The sequence below is a fragment of the Phaenicophaeus curvirostris genome, chromosome 10 (assembly GCF_032191515.1).
Source record: "Phaenicophaeus curvirostris isolate KB17595 chromosome 10, BPBGC_Pcur_1.0, whole genome shotgun sequence".
Taxonomy (NCBI): domain Eukaryota; kingdom Metazoa; phylum Chordata; class Aves; order Cuculiformes; family Cuculidae; genus Phaenicophaeus; species Phaenicophaeus curvirostris.
In genome coordinates, this window is record NC_091401.1 from 6338704 (window position 1) to 6359182 (window position 20479).

The window sequence follows — 20479 nt, forward strand, 5'->3', positions numbered from 1 at the left end:
ATTCATGTCACCCATTCCTGGATGTTACCTAACTCTTTGTCACTAGCCTAAGTATTCCTTGCCACTTCTAAGGCTGCTTTTGCTCTTCTTTTGCAGTTAACTCACTCTTTGAAACAGTTCGGTGTTAGAAATGCTGAGCTATGGAGCTGAAGTAATGCTGGAGAAAGCTAGTGAGGCAGATAGCAGACTATAAAAAGGAATAGGTTATTTCCAGACGTTTTGTGAAGCTATTGTAACTAGAGACATTCTTATCTCAGCCATAAAGGCAGGGCTTGCAACCATGCTTGCAAGAGCCTCAGCTGCACTGATGCTTAGAAAGGGATATTTTGAGGGAACTCCTGTTCATGGAGAGACTTGCAGAGAGGCTCTTCAGGATCCCTCATGCAAGTGAGCTCCATCTTTCATGCCAGTGCATGGATTTTGCAGCCCACCGCTGCTGCAAAGAATGATGTTTCCAGCCATGCCCCTGTCCTCTCCTGCTGGCACCTCTGCCAGCTGTGGCAGCTGCAGGGATTCCTGGGCTGGCATTTCTTTCTTTGACAGCTATGCCAGAAGTGCACTGCTCCCTGCTGTGCCAAGGCAGATTGGCTTAATCAGGCTATGGTAAACCTGTTGTTAATGTTTCACGCTTCACTGGACTTGCCAATTGTAGCTGCTGTGATTAAACCCCTGCTGCTTGTTTGACCATCTGATGGCTTGCAGCCAGGGCTTGGAGATGGGAAGTCAAGTTAATTCACAGCAGTGAATGTAACATTTATCTTACCTTTCATTTTTTAGACGTACAATTGTGGAATAAGGAAATAGATTTATTTCCTCCTTAAATATGAAGCCTCTTGGTGAGGAGGAATTGTGAGTCTTTCTGTTGTCATTGGGGCCATCCTATTTCTCAGCACAAATCCTGTGGATGTAGTGCCTGATAATGAGTGTCCTGGGGCCACTGGGCAGGTGATGAGGACTTGCACTGATGAAGCTTCATTTCATACTATGCCTGACTGGTCCACATCTCCAGTTATTTCATAGTTGCCTTGGATGGAGGTTTGATTTCCTTGGCCATGCTTGTAGATGTGGTCATGCTTGGCGCTGTGCCATGGGTGCTCAGTCTAGTCTTGAGGAAGTGTTCTGCATTTGCCCTCACCCCTAAGCTTGCTAGGGAGTTGCAGGTGTCCTATCTCTTGCCACCTGGCTGGCTGACAGTACTTCATTGTGCTCATAATGGGACGTTCTCATCTTTTCATGTTGTTCTTGGGATCATGAGAATTGGGAATAATGTGCTCATCTGAGTTAGAGGCAGCCGGTCCAGCCAAGTTTTTCATTGTGACGAAGTCTTCTTGTGCCGTCTGCCCTGCCAACAGCTTCAGCAGTACAAAGCGAGGGCTGTGTGCTCGAGCTGTCCATTTGCAAGTATGTAAGAGCGGCTTAACGGGGCGTGGATGCAGACAAGTGGCTTCTTCAGCAGTGCGTGAATGGATCTAAATGTGTGAGCAAACCCGCGGCGTGCTGCTGCCCTGCCAGCCTGCTCTGCGCTGTCCTTTGTGAACTCCCAGCACCACCAAGCCCAGACACTTAGTACATCATGAATAGCCATCCAGTTTCCCTGCCTCTGTACTGCATCTAGGTGTTCAAGACCTGATTGGATGGGGCTTTGAGCAACCTCATCCAGTGAAAGATGTCGCTGCCCAAGGGAGTTGGAACTAGATGATCTTTAAGGTCCCTTCTAACCCAAATCATTCTGTGAATTAACATGTTCTTAAGACACAGCCCCTGTGTTCGCGTCTAGCCCCTGCAACTTGGTGGCTTGTCCTAGAGCATTGTCCTCACTTGCTTTCTCCTTGTTCGTTTAGCTCTAGAGACTCATGAGCTACTTCAAGTAGATCTCTAGAGAAGTAGCTAGAAGAAGCAGACCCATCTATACAATACAGCAATATATGCCTTTGGCCTTTTTATTTAAGGATTCTGATTTCTTTAGGAAGTTTTTACTGGCCCATCAGTCAAAAAGGGTTAAACAGTTATTGCCATGTTGTAGGAATGATGCGTACCCAAGGAGATGAGACTTTTTTGGGGCTAGTGCAAGACTGTCAAGAGAAGAGTAGCAGCGTTTACCATGACCCTTCCTCTTTCTTGTCTGTATGCCAAGCATGTTTCTGTCAACATGGTTTTTTTTCCAAACAAATAGGAGAGTGTGTCTGGGTGTGGGTAGAATGGAGTTAAAAAAACTGAAGTACTATTCTGTACATGTGCCTCTGTGGGGAGGATGGAGCAAAGGTCTGCCAACACCATCAACACTGTGACAGACAAGGAAGAATTCTCCAGTATCATGGGGATCAGAGCAGTGTTAGGAGCCTTTACAGAAGGGAGTTGGAATAGACTAGGATGCAGTTTCATAAACGTTTCTTGTAGCAGCAGTCTTTATGCAAAATAGATGCAGCTCTGAAATGTTCGTCCTTGCTCCTGTGCTGCCTGCCTTGTCTTGCTAGTACAGCTGTTCAGGCAGCTGTGCAGTGGACTTGCTCAGAGGCCTGATGTGGTTAAAGATATCACACCACCACCACCTTTTTTTTTAATTGTCAGGAACAAGTGTTGCTTTTTGTGGTAGAAGCACAGCCCTAGTTTAGGGTAGGTTCTGGTTCTGTATTGAGGTGCCTTTGCTTACCTCTGAACTGATAGTAGGTCTCAAACCTCTGAGTTGGATGTGCCCTTCCAGCAGGACAGATGATGCTTGTTGTAAACAGAAGGCAGTTCCACACCTGTGCTGTGGAGCTGAGGTAGTATTAGGCATCGCAGAAATAAAGTCTCTGTGAGCAAGTTCCCCTTGCCCTATGCCATAAAAATGTGTTTGTGGCCACTGAGCACCCTTGGTGTATCAGCTGTGAGTAGCAATTCTGTGTGCAACTCAGCTGTGGCTTTTCCAGATCTGCAGCATTTCTTTTTTTATACATAGGTGCCCACTGGAAGTTTCAGTGGTATGTAGTGTTTTGCATCCTCTTTCCTTTTTTAAGAGAAGTTGCAGTGAAAAAAAAGCAACAACAAAACCTTAATTGTACCATCCAGAATTGTACATGTTTAAAGTGAGTCACTATGGGATCATATAGCAGTCATCTTTGTCCTCATCTCCGCCCTGCTCTTTGTCATTCTTCCTCTCTGAAGCACTGCTCTAGCTGTTAGGACCTTTTGTCATCTGTAAAACACACACCAATGCAGAAACACTCAACCAAAAATTCTGTTCAATATGGTAAATGATAAAGCATTTATCTGATTTCTTGGTACACGCAACTTGAAACTCTTCTAGATATTTTGTGAAGATACCTGGGCACAGAGGAACATCTCAGTGCTTCTCTAGTGAAGCGTCTGTGTCAACGTGAAAAGAGAGAAGGCTTGGGGGACTTTGGCTTAGGAAAACACAGCTGCCTTCTTACTCCCTTGTAGTATTTTCCACCATTTACGGTGATGGAAATGTTTTGTCTTCTTTGACTCTGAACCCTTTCATTAATAGGTTCTTCATAAATGGGTTCCTCATAAATTCCTTTTGTAGTTTTGGTATATTCTGTGGGTTTTGGTGTTATTTTCACTTTCTCTTCCAGGCTACCACTGTGCTCTGCTAAAGAGAAACCTCAGTCTTCCCCAGTGGTTTTACCTATAGAGCAGAGTGACAGAGGCTCTCGCATCCCTCCGCACCTTCAGAAGCACCTTGTAGTTCTTTGCTTTGTGCTGTACATTTCAGATGGGAGATATTGCCCTGTCAGGTCCTGTTAAGCTGCTTAGCTTGTCATATTGAGGGAAAAAGAAGTGACAGACCTTTTCAGTGTAAATTTTTCAGCGCCCCTGCCTTAAGCTCCCGTTGAAGCAGATGGGAACTCCATGTATGTGCAGCAGGGCCCCATCCTGCAGTCTAGGGGTACAGGTCACAGGTGGCTCCATGAGAACCTGATGTGTACCTACCACCAAAACACTGAAACAGATGCTGTGTGTATGTCCCTATCCCAATATGTAAGTGGCTTGTGTTTTGTTGCCCTGCTGCCTATCATAACAAGTTAAAAATAAATTCTGGTGGCTTTCTGCAGTGTGGATAGTGTTCCTTTGAAAGTTCAAGTGTGAAAGTGATAGGCATTGGCAAAAATCTGCTGCTTTCAGACTGGTGTCAAAGGGAGCTTGTCCCCTTCCTGTTTGGCTTATCTCCAGTTTTTTTCCGGCATCTTTTTAAGAAGCTGTGCGTATCCCTGCCAGTAATACTGTGGTTGGTCCCATATCTGGATTCTAGGTACATACCCAGCATCTGCACTTGAAAAAAATCAATGAAGCTTACAGGAGACAACTGTAAAATGATTCTCAAGCCAGTAGGAATGCCTTGCAGCAAGAGCCGTAGAGCTTAGTCTGCTTTGTTCCACAGAGGTGACAGTATGCATGTGTCTTTGTGCAGAGAAAATACTATTCTCAGACTCTGTAACGTGGCACGAAAAGTCATAGTAAGCACAAATGCTTGACCTTGGTTTTAGTTGAACGTGCAGAGTGTGGGCTTTGGTATACCTCTGGTTTGAAGACAGGGTTTTGTATACAAGGGCTGATCCAATGATGGTGTGAGCAACTCTGGTTGTAAACTAAAGCAGCAGAGGTGGAGGGGAGAATGGAGGAGTATTGTTACCCAAACAAGGACAAAAAAAAGCAAGTACATGCAGAAATAGCCACAAGTGCAGAAGGGGAAAACCCCACCAGCCCAGACCTTATTTGGTATAAAGTGTCGGAAGTCTCTTTGCGTGTATGCTCCCCAGGCCCCCATAGCTCTTTTGATGTTTTGGAGTTTCTAACTCCTGATGCTAATTCTCGGCTTTGTTTCCCTGTCCAGTGTGTCGAGACTTTGCTGTTCTGGAAGATCATACCTTGGCCTATAACTTACAGGAGCAAGAGAGTAAGTAGCAACGATGTTTGTTCCAAACCGGAGCAAATTTGTCCTAACCGATATCTGGCTTTGTTTGGTTTTGCTAAGAGAGATCCTCCCTACTTTTTGTTTCATTTGTATTCTCTTTAATAGATTACAGATTATTATTGCTGTCTTCACTGTCCTGTAACACTACTCGGTGTTCTACTGCAGCTCACATTGTACCCTAGAGATTATAGCATTTCATGTGTAAGTTTTGTGCTCTCCTTTAGAGTTGTTTGGTTATGCCATTTATGATAAAATTGCATGTGGGCATGCACTTGAGGTTTTGTTACTCTGCAAGGTTTTTAGAAATTACTAGCAATTTTGGAAGCTTCAGTTTTATAGCCTGGCGTGAGGTACAACCAGAAGAGGTCTGTTTATTTACCTATTTCAGAATTGCTTGTGCCTGCCTTTTGAAAAGAGGCTTCCTTTTAAGATGTTTTGAGGTAGAGCAGCTGTATGCTGTAGGGTTTAAAAAGGAGAAAAAAAGTACAGTCAGGAACTTCAAGGTGACTGATGTTTTTTTTTTTCCTCTCTCTGTTTTTTACATGCTTATCTGTTACTTGAGGTATATTTGCATTGCAATTTCAGGTGTGGTGGCCTTTCTGTTCTCCTTTGCTGGATGCCAAGACCATTGGTATTTACCTGTACTAGGTGCTAATACTGCTCCAGCTACTCCACCAAGTGTGCAGCTTGCGCTGCAGTTGTGCTCTTGCTGCTGGAACCTGAGACCACTGAACTGAAGCTGCATCTCAGATGTAGCTCATGTAGCCACCTTTTCTTGCAGGCAATATCCATGTATGGTAAAGGATTCGCTGCAGTGCTCTGTTGCTATATATAAAGGTAGCGAGATTCTGGAACCTATTATGTTGAGAGCAAGAGAGATTTCCTTCTCTAGAGGTTCTTGAAAACAAATTAGGGAAGCATCCATCAGAAGTAATTTAGGTTCAACTAATCCTCAGTGACCTCTGCTGGTCCCCTCCAGCCCCAGATTATTAGTTTAGGCTGATTTTCTGTGGACAGAAAATGGAATGCAAAGCCTAAAAAGCATTCCCTGTAAACCTGGATGTGATGAAGATATGCAGATCTTGTTTTGGTAACAGAAACAGGTATACAGCCCCCTCAGTGTTGAAACAAGATAAACTCAAGCTGCTAGTGTAACTTCAGTTCAGGACTTTCCCACCTTTAGAGATGTTTTGTAATGTTTCTCTGCCAAGCTGTCTTCCTTTCTGGCCTGGAATCTCCCTCCCACTTGCTTTGTCTTATTCACACCATGAAGTTCTGCAAGCTGACTTGGAGGGGATTCTTGTCTGTGTTTATTTCCAGTTGAGCATCACTTGGCAACAAATGTTCAGCGTAATCGTCTGGTAAAACATGACTTGCAAGTGGCCAAGCAACTGCAAGAAGAGGAGGATCTGAAAGCCCGTGCTCAAATCCAGAAACACCGCAAAGACTTGTAAGTTTGGGATGGAAATGTTGAAATGCTAGTCCCATTTGGTCAGAACACTGACATTTGATCAGCTGCTTTGAGTTGACTGACAGTACGTGGGGTTCAGGTTAATCAACCTTCTTCTTTTGTTTCCTTTTTCCTTTGGCTATCCATTGCTGTAAAAGTATTGATACTAGGCCCTGGTACAGAGTCATGTGGTCAGGGTGGGATTAGGTGGCCCTGAGGCCCATCCTGGCTTGGGTTTAGTTGCTTGACCATGGGAAGGAGCCTTCCTGTTCTGCCTGTTGGCAAAGTGAGGTAACTTGGCCGCTTGCATTAATCTTGTGCCTAGCTAAAGTCTGAAAAAGAAGAAACTGCAACATAGAAGCACACAGTGTTACAGTGAATTCTCTTGCTTGTGGAAACTGCAGATATTGATGTGTTTGCATTGTGCCTGACGAGTGCTTTTGAGGAGCTGGGTGCAGTGCTTTTTGGTATCCTGCTGCACTGAACAGGTGAAAGCCCCTCCTTGCAGATGCTCCAGTGTGCAGTGACCTGGGAAGAGGAGCTGCTACCCCAGGGTCACTTGGGTGGAGATGGCTTCTGGGAGCAGGCCTTCTTTGCAGTCACTGACATCAGCAGAGGCTGTGGGAGGGTATTTAATGAGTGATCCAGTTTGCCAAGGCTTCACACACCAGATTTAACTCTGTGGCCAGTCATTTGCTTTTCTGTGTGCCATGGCTCTTAGGGTGTGGAACTGGTGTACAAATTAAATATGGCAGTGCAGGGTAAGATAAACTGTACTTTCCAGTCCAGAATTGGCATTGGTGCTTTTCTTTGGTTGTATGTTTTTGGGTTGTTTTGTTTTTTTCCTTTTTCTGTTCCCTGTTCCCCCTCCCCAATATAGTCTCATGCAATACATCAGATGTAAAAAAAGGGTCGTGTGACAGGAGCCTGTCAGATCCCAGTGAGGAGACAAGGCAGGATGTAGCTCCCTGCAAATGCAGGGTCTGCAAAGCAGGATGCCTCTCCCAGCAGCTATGCTGCCTCCTGGCTGGTGTCGTGCTCTGATGCCACCCACCAGGTACAATTGCTGGTGGATCACAGACTCTGGGTGGCTCATCTGGCAGAGGCAGCGGTGGAGTAGAAGACCTCTGTATTGCAGATGTGTGAGATATAGGATTGGCTTCAAAGGAGCTGCTCATAAAAGGCTTGAAGCTGGGGTGCTATAAATCAGCCACTGTTTTCAATATTCCCAGCATACTCAGGCAACACTGGGTAGACGTGTATCTCTCGAGTCTTTGCTGTCTTTCCATAGTTTTGTCTTCATTGCCAATTAGAGATGTGAGCATGTAAATGACAACATAAAAATTAATTTTATATGGCAGAGGTGATTCCTTTCTGTTACTTGCTGAGAACTGCAACCAATTTTCTTCTTGTAGGACTGTAGAATGAGATTTACAGACTTTGTGAGCCAAGTTACAGGCAGAACTGCTGATGCAAAATGTGTCAGCAGCAGTTCTGCTCCTGAAAGCATGTGCTGTTCTGAATAGTAAAAAAAATTGGAGGCATCCTTTTGTAATTGGATCTTTGTCTTCTTTAATTCTTTGTACGTTCCCACTGTCTCCTCCTTGCGTGAGATCAGCGTGTTCTGGCAACAAAATGATCCTTGCGGTCGTTGCTTTTTTTGTATCATCTAGGACATTTTGACGCTACAAGGTGATGGGAGAAGTAAAGGGGCAGAATTGGGGGTTAGAAAAAGGGAACAAAAAAAGCTCTTCAAATTTATAGACTTTCTTCTGTCTTCAGATCTTAGATTTCTTCAGAAGAACTTTGTGAACATAAGTGAGAAAATAGAAATAACTTTTCCTCTCTTTTTAAGAATTCAGGGAAGCATCAAACCTTGTTTTCATGCTGCTTTAGAAGCAGCTCTCGCATCTAGCTGAGCAGCCTGCACGCTGCCAAGCGTAGTAGCAAGGTTGCTAAAATAACTGTTGGAAATACTGTGAAAAAAGCTATTTCCTTGTTTTACTCCCAGTGCTGTGGTGGTTCTGTTACACTAATGTGAACAGTTACTTTGAATGGTTCCCTCATTCTTTTGTTTTTTTTTTTTTTCTTCCCCCTCATCTGGTAATGATTAGTTGTTGCAGCCAACACAAATGGGAGCTTTCTGATCACTCTGGCTTCCCCTCCTTTTCACCCCCTTCCCCACCTTTTTCCTGAACTGATGCAGAGTTTTCCTGGCGCTCTTCACACTCCTACTTGCCCAGGAACAAAGGACACCTGGGTGTGGTATTCAGGAATGCTGATGTTTATGTTGTGTTAGCTGCTTTTTGGAGACTGGTGGGCACTTGAACTCTCACCAAAAAAAATGAAGGACAAGAAGAGCCGTCAGGGTTCTTTAACCTATTTTCTTACACTCAGTCACTAGCATATGTTGATTAACTAATCAAGTCTCAGGATTTAATTACCACTGAGTAATAAACCCCAAAATCTAATCCTCTGTTGCTGTTCAGTGGTTCTTAAAGACTGATACGGTATATCCCAAGATGCTGTCATCAGGAACAAGAAAATACTTCTGCTTTGGCATTACTTCTAGTGTTCTTTACTGCGAATGGAAAAGCAATGACCTTGTTGTCTTGTCTATGAAAGACTGTTAGCTGTTTCTGTCTGCTGTTCGTCTGCAGTAAGATTATTTTAAGCATTTAGCAAGTCAGTTGGTGCTGATGAACTTGGCACCTTAGCTCTGCTCACAGGTGCTGGGGAAACTGGAGACGTGCAATGCCTTGATATGTCTGACCTTTCTAACTTATTTTCTACCTGGATTCATGTCCTCTGAGTCTGACCTCATAAGGGATCCACTTTCTTAAACCCACCAACAGTCTTCTCCCTAGGATTTGTGTATTCAGCTATTGTTTTGCTGGGGAATGTGGTTCCCTGCTGGTACCAGATTTGCAAGATCCCTTTTTATATGGCAGGTTCAAGAACTAGATTTGCTGCTATGTGAGTTTGTGTGCCTTTGAACAGATCTCTCCAGGGACTCAACTGCACATAGACACGTGCACAAAATGCCAGGTTTTGTTATTTTTTGTTCAGAAACTGATGTCTGAAGTTGTTTGGCCTATTGATAACTTGAGCCCTACAAACACTGAAATCCATGGGTGCCTTCTAGGATGACTCTGGATGTAAATCAGTTTGTGAACATGCACAGGTGCTTGAGTGTGGTGGTCTGGGAAAGGGAAGATGATGTCATGTTGTGACGCTGAGTTAGGGTTCATGTGTGTTTGTGTTCATATGAATAATGTGCTATACCCAGTTGCAGGTCTGCTTTCAGGGAGCAGCTGATAGAAATAAAGAAGCTACTTTTCCCTCCTGCTGCATGGTCTTTTCCCTTCCCTATAATATATTACTTGTTTCTTGGTGGCATTTGTCCTCTAAACTCTTCTTGTTGCAGTGTCCTTCCTGCCTACCCTAAGCCACATATCCACTCACAGTTTCTCTCATTCTTCTTAACTTTCTGTAAAAGAAGGCCCCATGGTGCCACTGATGGCTTCAGCCATGCCACTTCTCTCTGCTTTGCCACCAAAAATTCTTGTCTGCACATACTGTTTTAATTTCCTCTGCTCGTGTCCTAGATCCTCTTTCAGTCCTTTGCCTCCAGGTTCGCTAGTTCAATGTAACCGAACCTGCTTCTCTTGAAATATTTGCTTGACTTCCATAGTATGCTCTTGGTAGACCTCCTATCACCTGTCTGATCGTTGACAGCGTATTCTTCAAAGGTTATAATAAAGCATGCTCTGCCTGTTGCTGTTCCTGTTCTCGTCTCCTTCTGTGCCGTGCCTTTCAGTAGTCTCGGTTGCAGAGATAGCTTAGATTGATTTTTTTTTTTTTTTTTTTTTTTTTTTTCCCCTGACCTGTTCAGAGCTAGGCTTTGGCTCAATTTCAGCAGTGCTAAAAAAAAAGACCTCTTGATCTTTCTTCTCAAATCCCCCAGCTCTTTTCTGGGTTGCCCTAAGGGACCCCTGGCTATTATTCCAGCTGCCTGTTTGCCAGGCATCAGAGTGTGTGGCTGAGTAGGCAAGAATTGTGCCAGATGCTTTTCGTATGACCTCCCTGAAATACAGCCTTCCCAGTCTATCTGCACAGACAAAACTCTAATTTCATGTCTCAATTACTTGGGTGTCTCTCTGTCCCCAGTTAGAGCAATTTTGTGTTGTTCCTGCATCTGCACTGGTGCTGTGCCAATGACTCCCTTGCCCCCCATTTTGACGCACATTGTTCTCTTGCCTCTTGGCAATGATTCTGCTTTTGTGTTTTGTCCCACCTTGGCAGCATTTCTCATTCATTACTGAACTGCTGCCTCTAGCCTCTGCTTGTCTTGTGTACTGCGTTTTGCTAGCAGCGTTTTTGCACTTTCTCCTTGGCTTTCACATGAGAACTGTTTCCCAGAAATATACCTGCATTAACCATACACCTAAACCTCTTCTCTGACACCACATGTATGAAAACTCCTCATCAGAATTAGACTGTTTGCAGAGACTCCTGTGCTTCCCTGGGCTTGCCCTATCTTGTGGTTCCTACCTCTGTTCTTAGCAAACCACCTATGAATTTGTTTTATCTTGCTTTGTACTTCGATTGTGAATGTTTTGGGAGCTATTTTCTAAATTTGGCCAACAGTAAGTACAGGAAGTTCTGGTCCCTGGTGGGGATTTATAGGCTCTGCCTTAACACCGTGTAATAATTCTTCTGTGTAAATCAGATGGTTTCTTTAGCTCTTTCATCATTTTCTCCAGGCTGACTGATGTCTAGGACTTTAGCTGTCTGTAATCCTTGTCTCCTTGCCTTCTAGAGAACAACAGGACTGTGAGATCGCTCAGGAAATCCAAGTGAAACTGGTTTTTGAAGCGGAGCAGCGACGCAGGCAAGAGGCAAACGATGAGGTAACTTTTGAAGCTTCAGGGATGGCAGGGCTATTTGTAGCGGCCCTTTCAGTGCAGGCACTTCTTGGTCATTAGCCATGGGAGTTGGCTTGCATGGTGTCAGTCCTGGTCCTCACAGAGCTCAGCATGCATGGAAATTTTGGCAAGTCCTGTTACAGAAATAGTAACAGATACAGTCGTAGTCCTCATGCTCAAGGGTCACAAGGGTTGTTGATACCAGTGACCTTGGTAATGAAGAGGGCAAGTAATAGATGGGTCTTGTTGAGGTGTTCATTGCCCTGGTGTAGAAAAGTGCAGTCAGAAACTGTGCTACTTTGGGGAGAGTCGTGGGTCATGGTTGCTTGGTCTTTGGTACAAAGGCTTCAGTGGGACCTTCAGCTCAGCCGTCTATCTCTGGCTTCTCCGTTACCTTCTTTCATCTTCAATTTAGTCTTTCACAGCCTGAACACCCCGAAACAATTTCTTGCTAGCAGATTCCTTTTGTTATAGCAAAATATTGCTCTGCTGCTGTTGCTTGAGAGTGAGTTGTGTGGCTTGTCCATGTTCAAAGGTTTTGGCTTGTTCCCTGCTTTATTGTGTCAGCCTGTCAGATTGGGTATTCAAAAACGCAGCTGAGAGGAGGAACACCTTTGTGACCCTGAAGTGTGATGGCGTTTTTGATTACAGATAGATTTTTGAGAAATTTGAGTAGCCTCTAGATGCTCAAGAGGCACCTAGTGGCCTTTTCTCTGTTGGAAGAGTTTGAACACAAGGTCGCGTTTCCTGGAAGAGTCTGAAATATGAATCTGCCCTTACATGAAAAATGCATCAGTTTGCTTCTTCAAGACCTTTTTCTTCTTGTATCGTTAAGTTGAAGCAAGTACTGAAAGACTACCCAGGCAGATGTGGAAGGGCTTTCCAAGAGGAGTTTGTGGTAATGGGGATAGGAGGAACACTCTGGCCCAGGGATTTGTGCTGTAAATGTTGACCATCTGTCTCATTTTTATCGGGATGATGGAGGGAATGCAATACTACTCATGCTGTCTGTGGGAGTTGCATCATTTCTTCCTGCTTGATGTAGAGAGCTGCTGGGATGACAGTAGTCCGGCAACAGGTTCCTGCAACCTGTCACACTTGTGTGCTGACCATCTCTTGTTGTTGGGAGCAAACTTCAGATGAAGGTGTCTGAAAGCGATGAGGAAAAGCCATAAATATTATTTATCTTCCTGCTGGTATGTGGGAAGTTCACAAGTGTAGTTGGAATGTAGCTGTGGACTGAGTTAGCGTGCAGCTGGTGGCAGGATGTGATTAGTACCACTCGTCCTTGCAACAGGCTTCTGGAAAGCTTGAATTGATCCTGCTTCCCTTCCAGGGTCTTCCCCCAGCATTGTTTCGTTTAGATGGGCTTCTGTGCTGATGCAGAGCCTGAGAAATATGAGTGAGTCTGTGTGGTGCCCCAAAAGTTTGTCAGCTGGCAGAGTGACAACATCAGAGCCCCTTCTGTAGACCTCAGCACAGCATCTATACACGTCCCCTGCAGGACACTCTGTATGACACCAGTACTGGACACATGCTAGACTAGTCCTGTATTTGTTACATGTGAGGGTGTAATAGTTGTGCAGTGTAGGTGCCAGCGGTCTGGTATCGGCAGCAGCTAGGAGTGTTATGCCAGGGCTGTGCTTGAGGCAGATCCAGTCTGGTGAACAGAGTTTGTAAGTGAGGTGCTAAGCCTACCTGCTTGAAAGTCAACTTTGTTAGAAGTGGTTTGTGTGGATTTGCAAGTCTTAAGCCATCTCAGTCCTAGAGATAATGTGCTTAAGCCCATATATTTATAAACTTACTGTACTTGCTAGAAGAAGTTAACCTTGTCAAGGGAATGATTTTTTTTTTTTTTTGTAAAGACCCTGTGGCATCCCCAGGTCCTCCATAAAGCTGGTTGCTGAGCAGATCTTATCTGGATCCTGAAATAGTATTTGAACACCCATCCAGTGTCCTCTTGTGCTGGCTTTGCTCTGGATGGTGTTGGCTTTTAGTTTGCATTTCAGCAATGCCTTTCCTGCCTGCAATGTGTACTTTACATGCATGACTTAATAAAGGTTCTGAGGATTAGAGAGGCTTAAGTGGATAGCATCCAAAGGGCTAGCATGCCCAGCTGGTATCTTCCAGGTTCTCTTCCTAGATTCAGACTGGCTTCACTGACTCACAAGCTTCTGGGTCCCAAATGAGCAAGCTCCAGGGATCTGCTTGCTGTTGCTAGGCCTTGTTGGTCCATTAGTCATCTCGAAGGAAAACCAATTAGGAAAATGGAGTGCTATTCTCTTTGATGGCATATCTACCAAAACTGCCATGGAAGATAAACAGCTGCAGTCTCTGCAGCGCCCCTGCCTTGTCCCTAGTCTGCTTTTCCTAACATCCCTTTCGATTTTCTTTTCCTTCAGTCTCTGTCTGTCAAATTGATGCATTTCCCTGCCTGGCATCCTACAGACCCTGTAAATTACAGCTGGTTTGAAGCGAGTTCATGTCTTGCTCTGGAATCTCCTTCCAATCAGAAGTGCATTCAGCTGGAAACAATCTTTGTCTGTTTTTCTTTCCTCAGTGGAGTCCAAGGGTGAGGTGTAGCATACTCGTGTGAGCAGGCATGCATTTGTGTGACTTTCAGATCCTTGCTGAAAACCCAGGGCTGCAGGTGCAGCCCCTTCTGCAACGCTTTGGCCACTAGGGCTTTGCAGGTTTGTGTGCAGGTGGAACAGGAACCTGTGAGTCTGCCATGGGGTTGCATGGAAGCTCAGTGGTGGGCCTGGTTGAGGTTGGCTACTGGTGGCTGAGGTGGTCCCTTGTGTCAACCACGAAGCTGGAATCCCCATCTAGCTCAGGGGCTGAATTTGAGAGTAATCTTATCATTTTTGTAATTGAATAAAGTATTTGAGAAAAAGAATCTGGTGATATTTTTTTGGGGGGAAGGGTAATGTCTATTTTCTTTCCAGGACATTGCCCGTCTCCTACAAGAGAAAGAAATTCAGGAAGAAAAGAAGCGCAAGAAGCATTACCCAGAATCCCAAGGACATGCAGACTATGAAGATAGCTATTATGCGGAAAGTGGAGGTACGTTTCTGCTAGATAAATGATCAAGATCATGGCAGCGTAGGTGAACCTCATTTTCTGGAAACTCTGTTTAGGTGATTCGTCTTATCCTATGGTCCTGCATTCAGAACTGCAGCATTGCATCAGTTTCCAGGGTCAGGATCAGACCTTATTCTAGAATCAGGAAATATTTTTTTTTTAAAAAGGTGAAGAAGTCAATTTTATTATTTTTGGTGTCCTAGGAAATGGTCTAAAGGATGGGGATGGAGTGTGCTGTGTGTGTATGTGGAAGCACACGCATGCATGAATGTTTTGAAAAGGCTTATGGAAAAAGGCAGTAGGTGATGGTACTGATATTCCACAGTTACCTTTGTGTAAAACCATAAGCATGCAGGGGAGAAATTCAGATACAATTCCACACTTGCATTCGAAGAGAAATAGTTTCATGTGCTCATCTGTGATGTTGGCACAGCTGTGTAAATAAAGGAATAAGCGCTGGTCCATGGAACAGCCTTTCAAAAATAACTCCTTCCAGGTATGTATCCAAGTATTAAAATTATCACAACCACTTCGAATGACTTACTGAATAACAAGGTCATCTCCATAGAATGTCTCTGCTGTCATTATGATCTGGGACTGTACGTTATGGAAAAGATATGACCTGCAGCGCTGTATTGCTTTCTCTTGGTCGCTTTTTATGATTGAATACAGACCTTCTTTATGTTGGGAGAAAAGAATCAGGGTGTGTTTAATTATGGAGCAATCTGGGGATGGCTTTGCTGTGGACTGGTGGTGGTTCTTGTGTTCTTTCTTAAAAATGTGACGGGCAAGAGATGGGCTGCTTTGGATTAACAGATCATGAAGATGAAGATCAAACTTTATTTCTTACTTCTCATTTTAACATCAGTGCCATTGGCAATTTCAAATGCCTTTATTTGGAACTTATACAAGCATTTTAGTTTCAGGTGGGAAGAAGTTCAAGGATGGCTAATAAAACACAAAGCATGAAGTGTAAAACTAGTAATCAAGTGAAAACTTCATGGCCCCAAATTCTGCTATGTGTACAGAACTGGGAAAAATGTTGATCTTGGGGCTCTTAAGTGGGATGAGTCCCTGAAAAAATGCAGTATAGGTAATAATGTTGGCTGTACAGAGATGATAGGACAGAGAGGCTTTTTAGAGCAGAAATCAGCTGACAAAAGCCTGTGATTTTCTGAACTTATCCTGTTCTCTAAATCCACACCACAGTTTATCCTCCACACCACAGTTTATCCTGTGGGTCAATTTTTTTTTCCTGTAATAATCTGTAGTCTCAGAGGTGAGGGAGAAAGTGTTTTGCCTGATCCTTCATGGTAGTGCTGCTCTTGATCCTCGTTTCTTAAAAACTAGAAAGGATTGGAGTGGATTTTGATGCCTGGATCATCTAGTCCATTGATCTGGAACGTCTTAAATACTTAGGTGCTGTCTAGTCAGGCTTCAGTATCCTCTGCTTGCGTCGTCCTCGTTACTTGTGAACTTCAATAAAAAAAGCCCTTGCTTTGCTTGGTTTTTAGTCTGTCTTGAGACTGAAGAAAATTATCCACATCCAGGAGGAGTGTGGATTAGGGCTATTGCTCCAGAGGAACTGGAGCTATTAAAATGTGGAAAAATAAACATTAAAAAAGGCGGAGCTCCTCCCAAAAGTGTCAGTGCCACGAAAAACATTTCTGTATTCACTCAGTCACTCACTGCTTGAGAGAGTAACACCAGGATCTAAAGAGCGTTTATGGCACCTGCTGAGGAGTTAATCAGCCTGAGATACCCCAAAAACGAATCTTCTTCTCAAGCTGTCTGGCATGATTGCATTACCTGCAGCGATCCTTTCCCAGTATAGCCATGCTTTGCTCTTTCGTGATCTGCTCTCTGCTGCTGTATTTATTGAGCTTTCCTTAATGACAAAATTGAGTTAATTCTTAGACCTTGTTAGTATCACTCAAAAAATGACTCTTGCTTTCAGGCTGTGGTCTCCATTGTTCAGTAAGTCACTTTGTTTTATTGGATATTTGTTTTCTGTAAATTACACAAATGATCTAAAACTGAACAGAAAAACCCAGCAGTTAGCAGGAACTGCTGTGGTTACTCTTACTGTTCTTGGATTTTTAAAAATATAGCTGTTCTGGATGAATCATACAGATTTGTTTTCAAGGTGGATTTTCTGTAGGCTATATTTTTGCTGGCTCTGAAAAAGATTTTTCTGAATAGAATGACTTAAAGGGAACATTCAGTTTTGCTGGGGCTTTTTTTCTGAAATCTGGATGACTGTAAGGAAGGTAGAGCTATTTATTAAAATAGAATGCAGTCTATGTGCAGTGAAATCTATTTTAAATATTTTTAGGTACTATTAAAAAAAAAAACTCACAGCAGTGGAGAAGGAAAGTCTTACACTGCTGGTTTGGGTTTTGTTTTTCATATAGTTCTGTTTCAAATCAGTCTGCTTCAAGGAATTTTTTTTTCCGGAAATAAGCTTTCTTTCTGAAAAGCTGCTCTAGACAATAGTTCACTCAGTGCAATGATTTTTCTTAGTAAATAAGTTGACTGGAAAATAAACTGAACAGCAGATTGTTTACAGGCAGACTGCTGCATCCTCAGAGCTGTGTCGGGTTTATTACTGAAACTAAAAGCAAAGAAAATTTCCACCTGATTTCTGGAAAGCATGGAGGAAACAAACCCTGCCAAAATGCCTAGTAAGCAGCTTTTCCAGCTACATTGCTGAGGTCAGGAGCCTGGGTTTTGTGAAGTCTTATCTTGCCCTTAAATTTCCATAGCTCTCTTTGCAGTCAGAGCCTAAGCTTTTATTTAGGCAGTGAGTAAGTGTAGACCCTGAAACTTCTGAGTCTGCGAGAGATACATGATAATCTGTGATGGAAGATATTTGGATAGTGCAGCTGTTTGTTACCTTGTTCTTGGTTTTTAAAGAAAAAAAGTCTCATCATACTTTCCTCTTTCTCTTCTGCTTTATTTGGGTCTTTGCCCCCTGTTAGATGAGGCTGGGTTTTTTTTCTGATGAAAAACCTTGTGCCTGAAGCCAGGGCAAGGCATATAAACTAGGACCCAACCTGACCTTTTGATTGGCCCCTCCTGGCCTTACCCTCCCCCATTGCCTCCCGGCCTCACCTGCGTTTCACACCATCTTTTGCAAGCCTTTCTCTGATGTCTCCAGTATCTTGTAGCAATGATAAGTCACCAGGAGATGGGTGGCTCTGCTGGCTATTTTTCAGCCTCAGAGGCATCAGTGTAAGTTCTTCATCTCTATTTGGGCCATCTTTGTCTTAGGAGGCCCCCAGGAATGCCGTTGAGCTGGATGTGTGCTTTCTGTTCTAACTCCGTTGACTCCTATCCTGCCTTGCTGCTAGCCAGGCTGGCATTTCACTCCATCTCCAGTTATATCCTGCAGGCACTATATCCCTGTTATTTTTCCTTCTGATCCCACCATGCTTTGCCTGTATTTCCAGCTTCTCCTTGCATCAAGCTGCCTCATCTGCATACTGAGTCTGGCCTTGTTGAACCACCATTAACCCCTGCACCACTAACTTGCTCCTTGTTTGTCCCCATGTTGCTCAGAGCACCCCTGGGTCGACCCCAGAGAGGTTTCCAACCCTCGCAGGGCACACAGTGGTCATAAGCGCACGCACCGGCGGAGAGAGCACCAAGAAGCACTCTTGTCTTTGTCCGATGGTGCCTCCGAACGCAAGCATTCCCACTCAGAGCATCGTCAGAGGTCTCCCCAGCCATGCAAGGCCATCAGTGGCCATCAGCAGGAGTGTAAATCGGCCAGCCAGGGGAGGTCCAGGAGACCTCCCAGCCTTGACCTGGAAAGAGAGGCTGGGCATAGTGCTTGTGACCACAGCAATAGCTGGGAGCTGCGGGAGAGGAGAGCAGCCAGCAGGGAGAAGGCTTGGAGACCTCTCAGTCTTGACCTGGAGTCAGAGCATGGACTCGCAGACCAGGCATGGCACAGCAGAAAGCCAACAACGCAAGGCAGAGAAAAGCACCTTCCTCTTCTTGAGACGGAACTAGAAGCTGAGCAAGAGACCTGGCATCGGGGTGGCAGCCAGCTGGTGTGCCCTGAAAACCACAAATCCCATCATCAGGGCTGCTCATCGCACAGGCCGGTGCACGATGGGAAGTTCCATCATGCTGAATCTAGAGGTGATCATAGGAGGGGTGAGGAGAGAGACTGCAAAAGGGCAGGACACACAAGACCTTTTCCCTCCCCACATGCTGTGACCCGGGGAAAGGTTGGAGAGTACCAGCGAGACTCAGGTAACTAAGTAATGGGGAAAGTGTATTTACGTGTGGGGATGGACCTTTTCACATCCCATCCTAGCGTCTGAAATCAATGTTTTTTCTTTGAAGTTGCTTATCTCTTATATGCTTGCAAAATGTACACGGTGAATCCTGCCTGGATTTCTTCCTTATTTAGCGAGATTCTTCCTATCCATTAATATTCTTGCTGTTTTTATTTCCTGACATGTCCCATGATGTCAGAGGGGACAAGTTAGAGAATACTGTTGGGAATGGTGTTCTTGGTATCCTGCATGTTAAAAAATAAGTAAATAGAAACAACAGCAAAAAAATAAGAAAAAAAACCAAAACACCCAAACCAACCAGAACCCGTCAAACTTTTATTTTCATGATAAATTTCATGCTGTGGTCCACTTGCATGACTTAAAAAAAACACAGAAGCCAAAAAAGCAAGCGTTAGGGTTACAAATGTATTCTGTTAATTTGGGTTGCCAGGCTGTAAGTGAGGACAGTTTGCTTAACTACTAACAAGCCAGCGATTTATATCCAGTCCGTATTGAAACCGTGCTGGCAACATAATCAGTTCAGAAAAAAATCAGTAGTGATAGTAGATATCCAACTGGGCTGTATTTGTAAATGGGTTCTCGTCAAATTCTGTGTAACAGCGTGGTTCTTGTTATTCAATAACATTTGGGCTTTAAAGAGCCAGAGCCATCTTTCTACTTTTAAAACCACACTGGAGGCGGGATTAACCTGTCTCTTGGTGAAAGTAGGAGTTTAGAGACTTGGATCTATGTCACAGTGTGGGAAACTTGTGCTTTAAGTCATCTAATTGGGTCATCTAATTGGGTGTTCACTTGGGTAAGATGGGGATGATAATGTGTTTGTCTCTGGACGTGCTGGGAGAATTATTCTTCGTCTTCATCATACAAAAGTTTTCTTTGGGGAATTAGAAAGTGTTAATCATTTTTTTTTTTATAGATAATCAGTTGGTCATGATTGCCCTGATACAATGTGAGTCTGAGTGACTCAGTATCCCATCACACTTGCAGTTGAGTCGAAATAGCCAGCAGCTCACATCCTCTTCCTGCAGGCAGTGGTTGTGGTGGGCTTTATGCTCCTCTCAGTATGGGCAGAAATGACGTGGAAGTAATGTTTTTGTTGTCTTCTGAACAATCCAGTCAGTCTATGAAGAAAGCTCAGCCTTGGGCTGGCCTGCAAACAATTCCTGGAAATTTATTCTTCATAGAGGTAATAGTGTATGAGAGCCTGTCAGCCAGGCTGTTGTTCATTCCAGCATGGTAAAACTGTGTTTACCGTGGCCTTGGAAGCTCTCTGAATAATTTTAACTCTGACCAAGCTGGTGCTTTTTCCCAGAGTTTCTGTACTAGCCAGAGATTGCAGCTCTTCACAGCTTGGGTTGATCTAACTGGGCTGGTCATACATTTAACCATAATGTGCCAGAGCTAAGTTTTCTCTTTTTATGCCAAGATGGTTTGTAAGAGGGGTGTTGATTACTTAAGATCATTCACCATTTGATTCAAACAAAACAAAACACATGAACCCCAACGCATCCCCTTTGAAACCTGAAGAGGAGGTGGTTTCCTATTCCACAGTTTTATTCGGGGTTGACACATGATGTCTCTGGCCCTCTGCAGTTTGAAGTCTTGGGGGACTTGGTGGAGCATGATGAAAATGTGTTGATAAATGCACAGAAAGATGGCCTGTTGTTTTTTTTTTTTTAGTGAGGTCAGTTGTTTTCTTCCTTTTCTCTCCTTGTCTTACCTGGTGGGAAGGAAAGTGATATGTGGCCCAGTAAGATGTAACAAATATATTTAATAAATGTAAAAATGG

General features: G+C 44.0%; 1 protein-coding gene across 3 annotated transcripts in view; it reads left to right on the forward strand.

Annotated features, from left to right (window-relative positions):
- The window catches only part of CCDC50 (coiled-coil domain containing 50), a 272039-nt gene that overhangs the window by 11922 nt on the left and 239638 nt on the right, over window positions 1-20479 (forward strand). For 2 of the 3 annotated variants that reach the window (XR_011338091.1, XM_069864852.1), the window contains exons 2-6: window positions 4838-4900; window positions 6239-6368; window positions 11191-11281; window positions 14245-14362; window positions 17942-18643. Coding sequence is in view for 2 of the 3 variants with exons in the window: in XM_069864852.1 (XP_069720953.1) it covers window positions 4838-4900; window positions 6239-6368; window positions 11191-11281; window positions 14245-14362; window positions 17942-18643 (1104 nt within the window). In the remaining variant the exon portion in view is untranslated. The remainder of the gene's footprint in view (window positions 1-4837; window positions 4901-6238; window positions 6369-11190; window positions 11282-14244; window positions 14363-17941; window positions 18644-20479) is intronic. The other variant, XM_069864853.1, reaches the window with a different exon arrangement.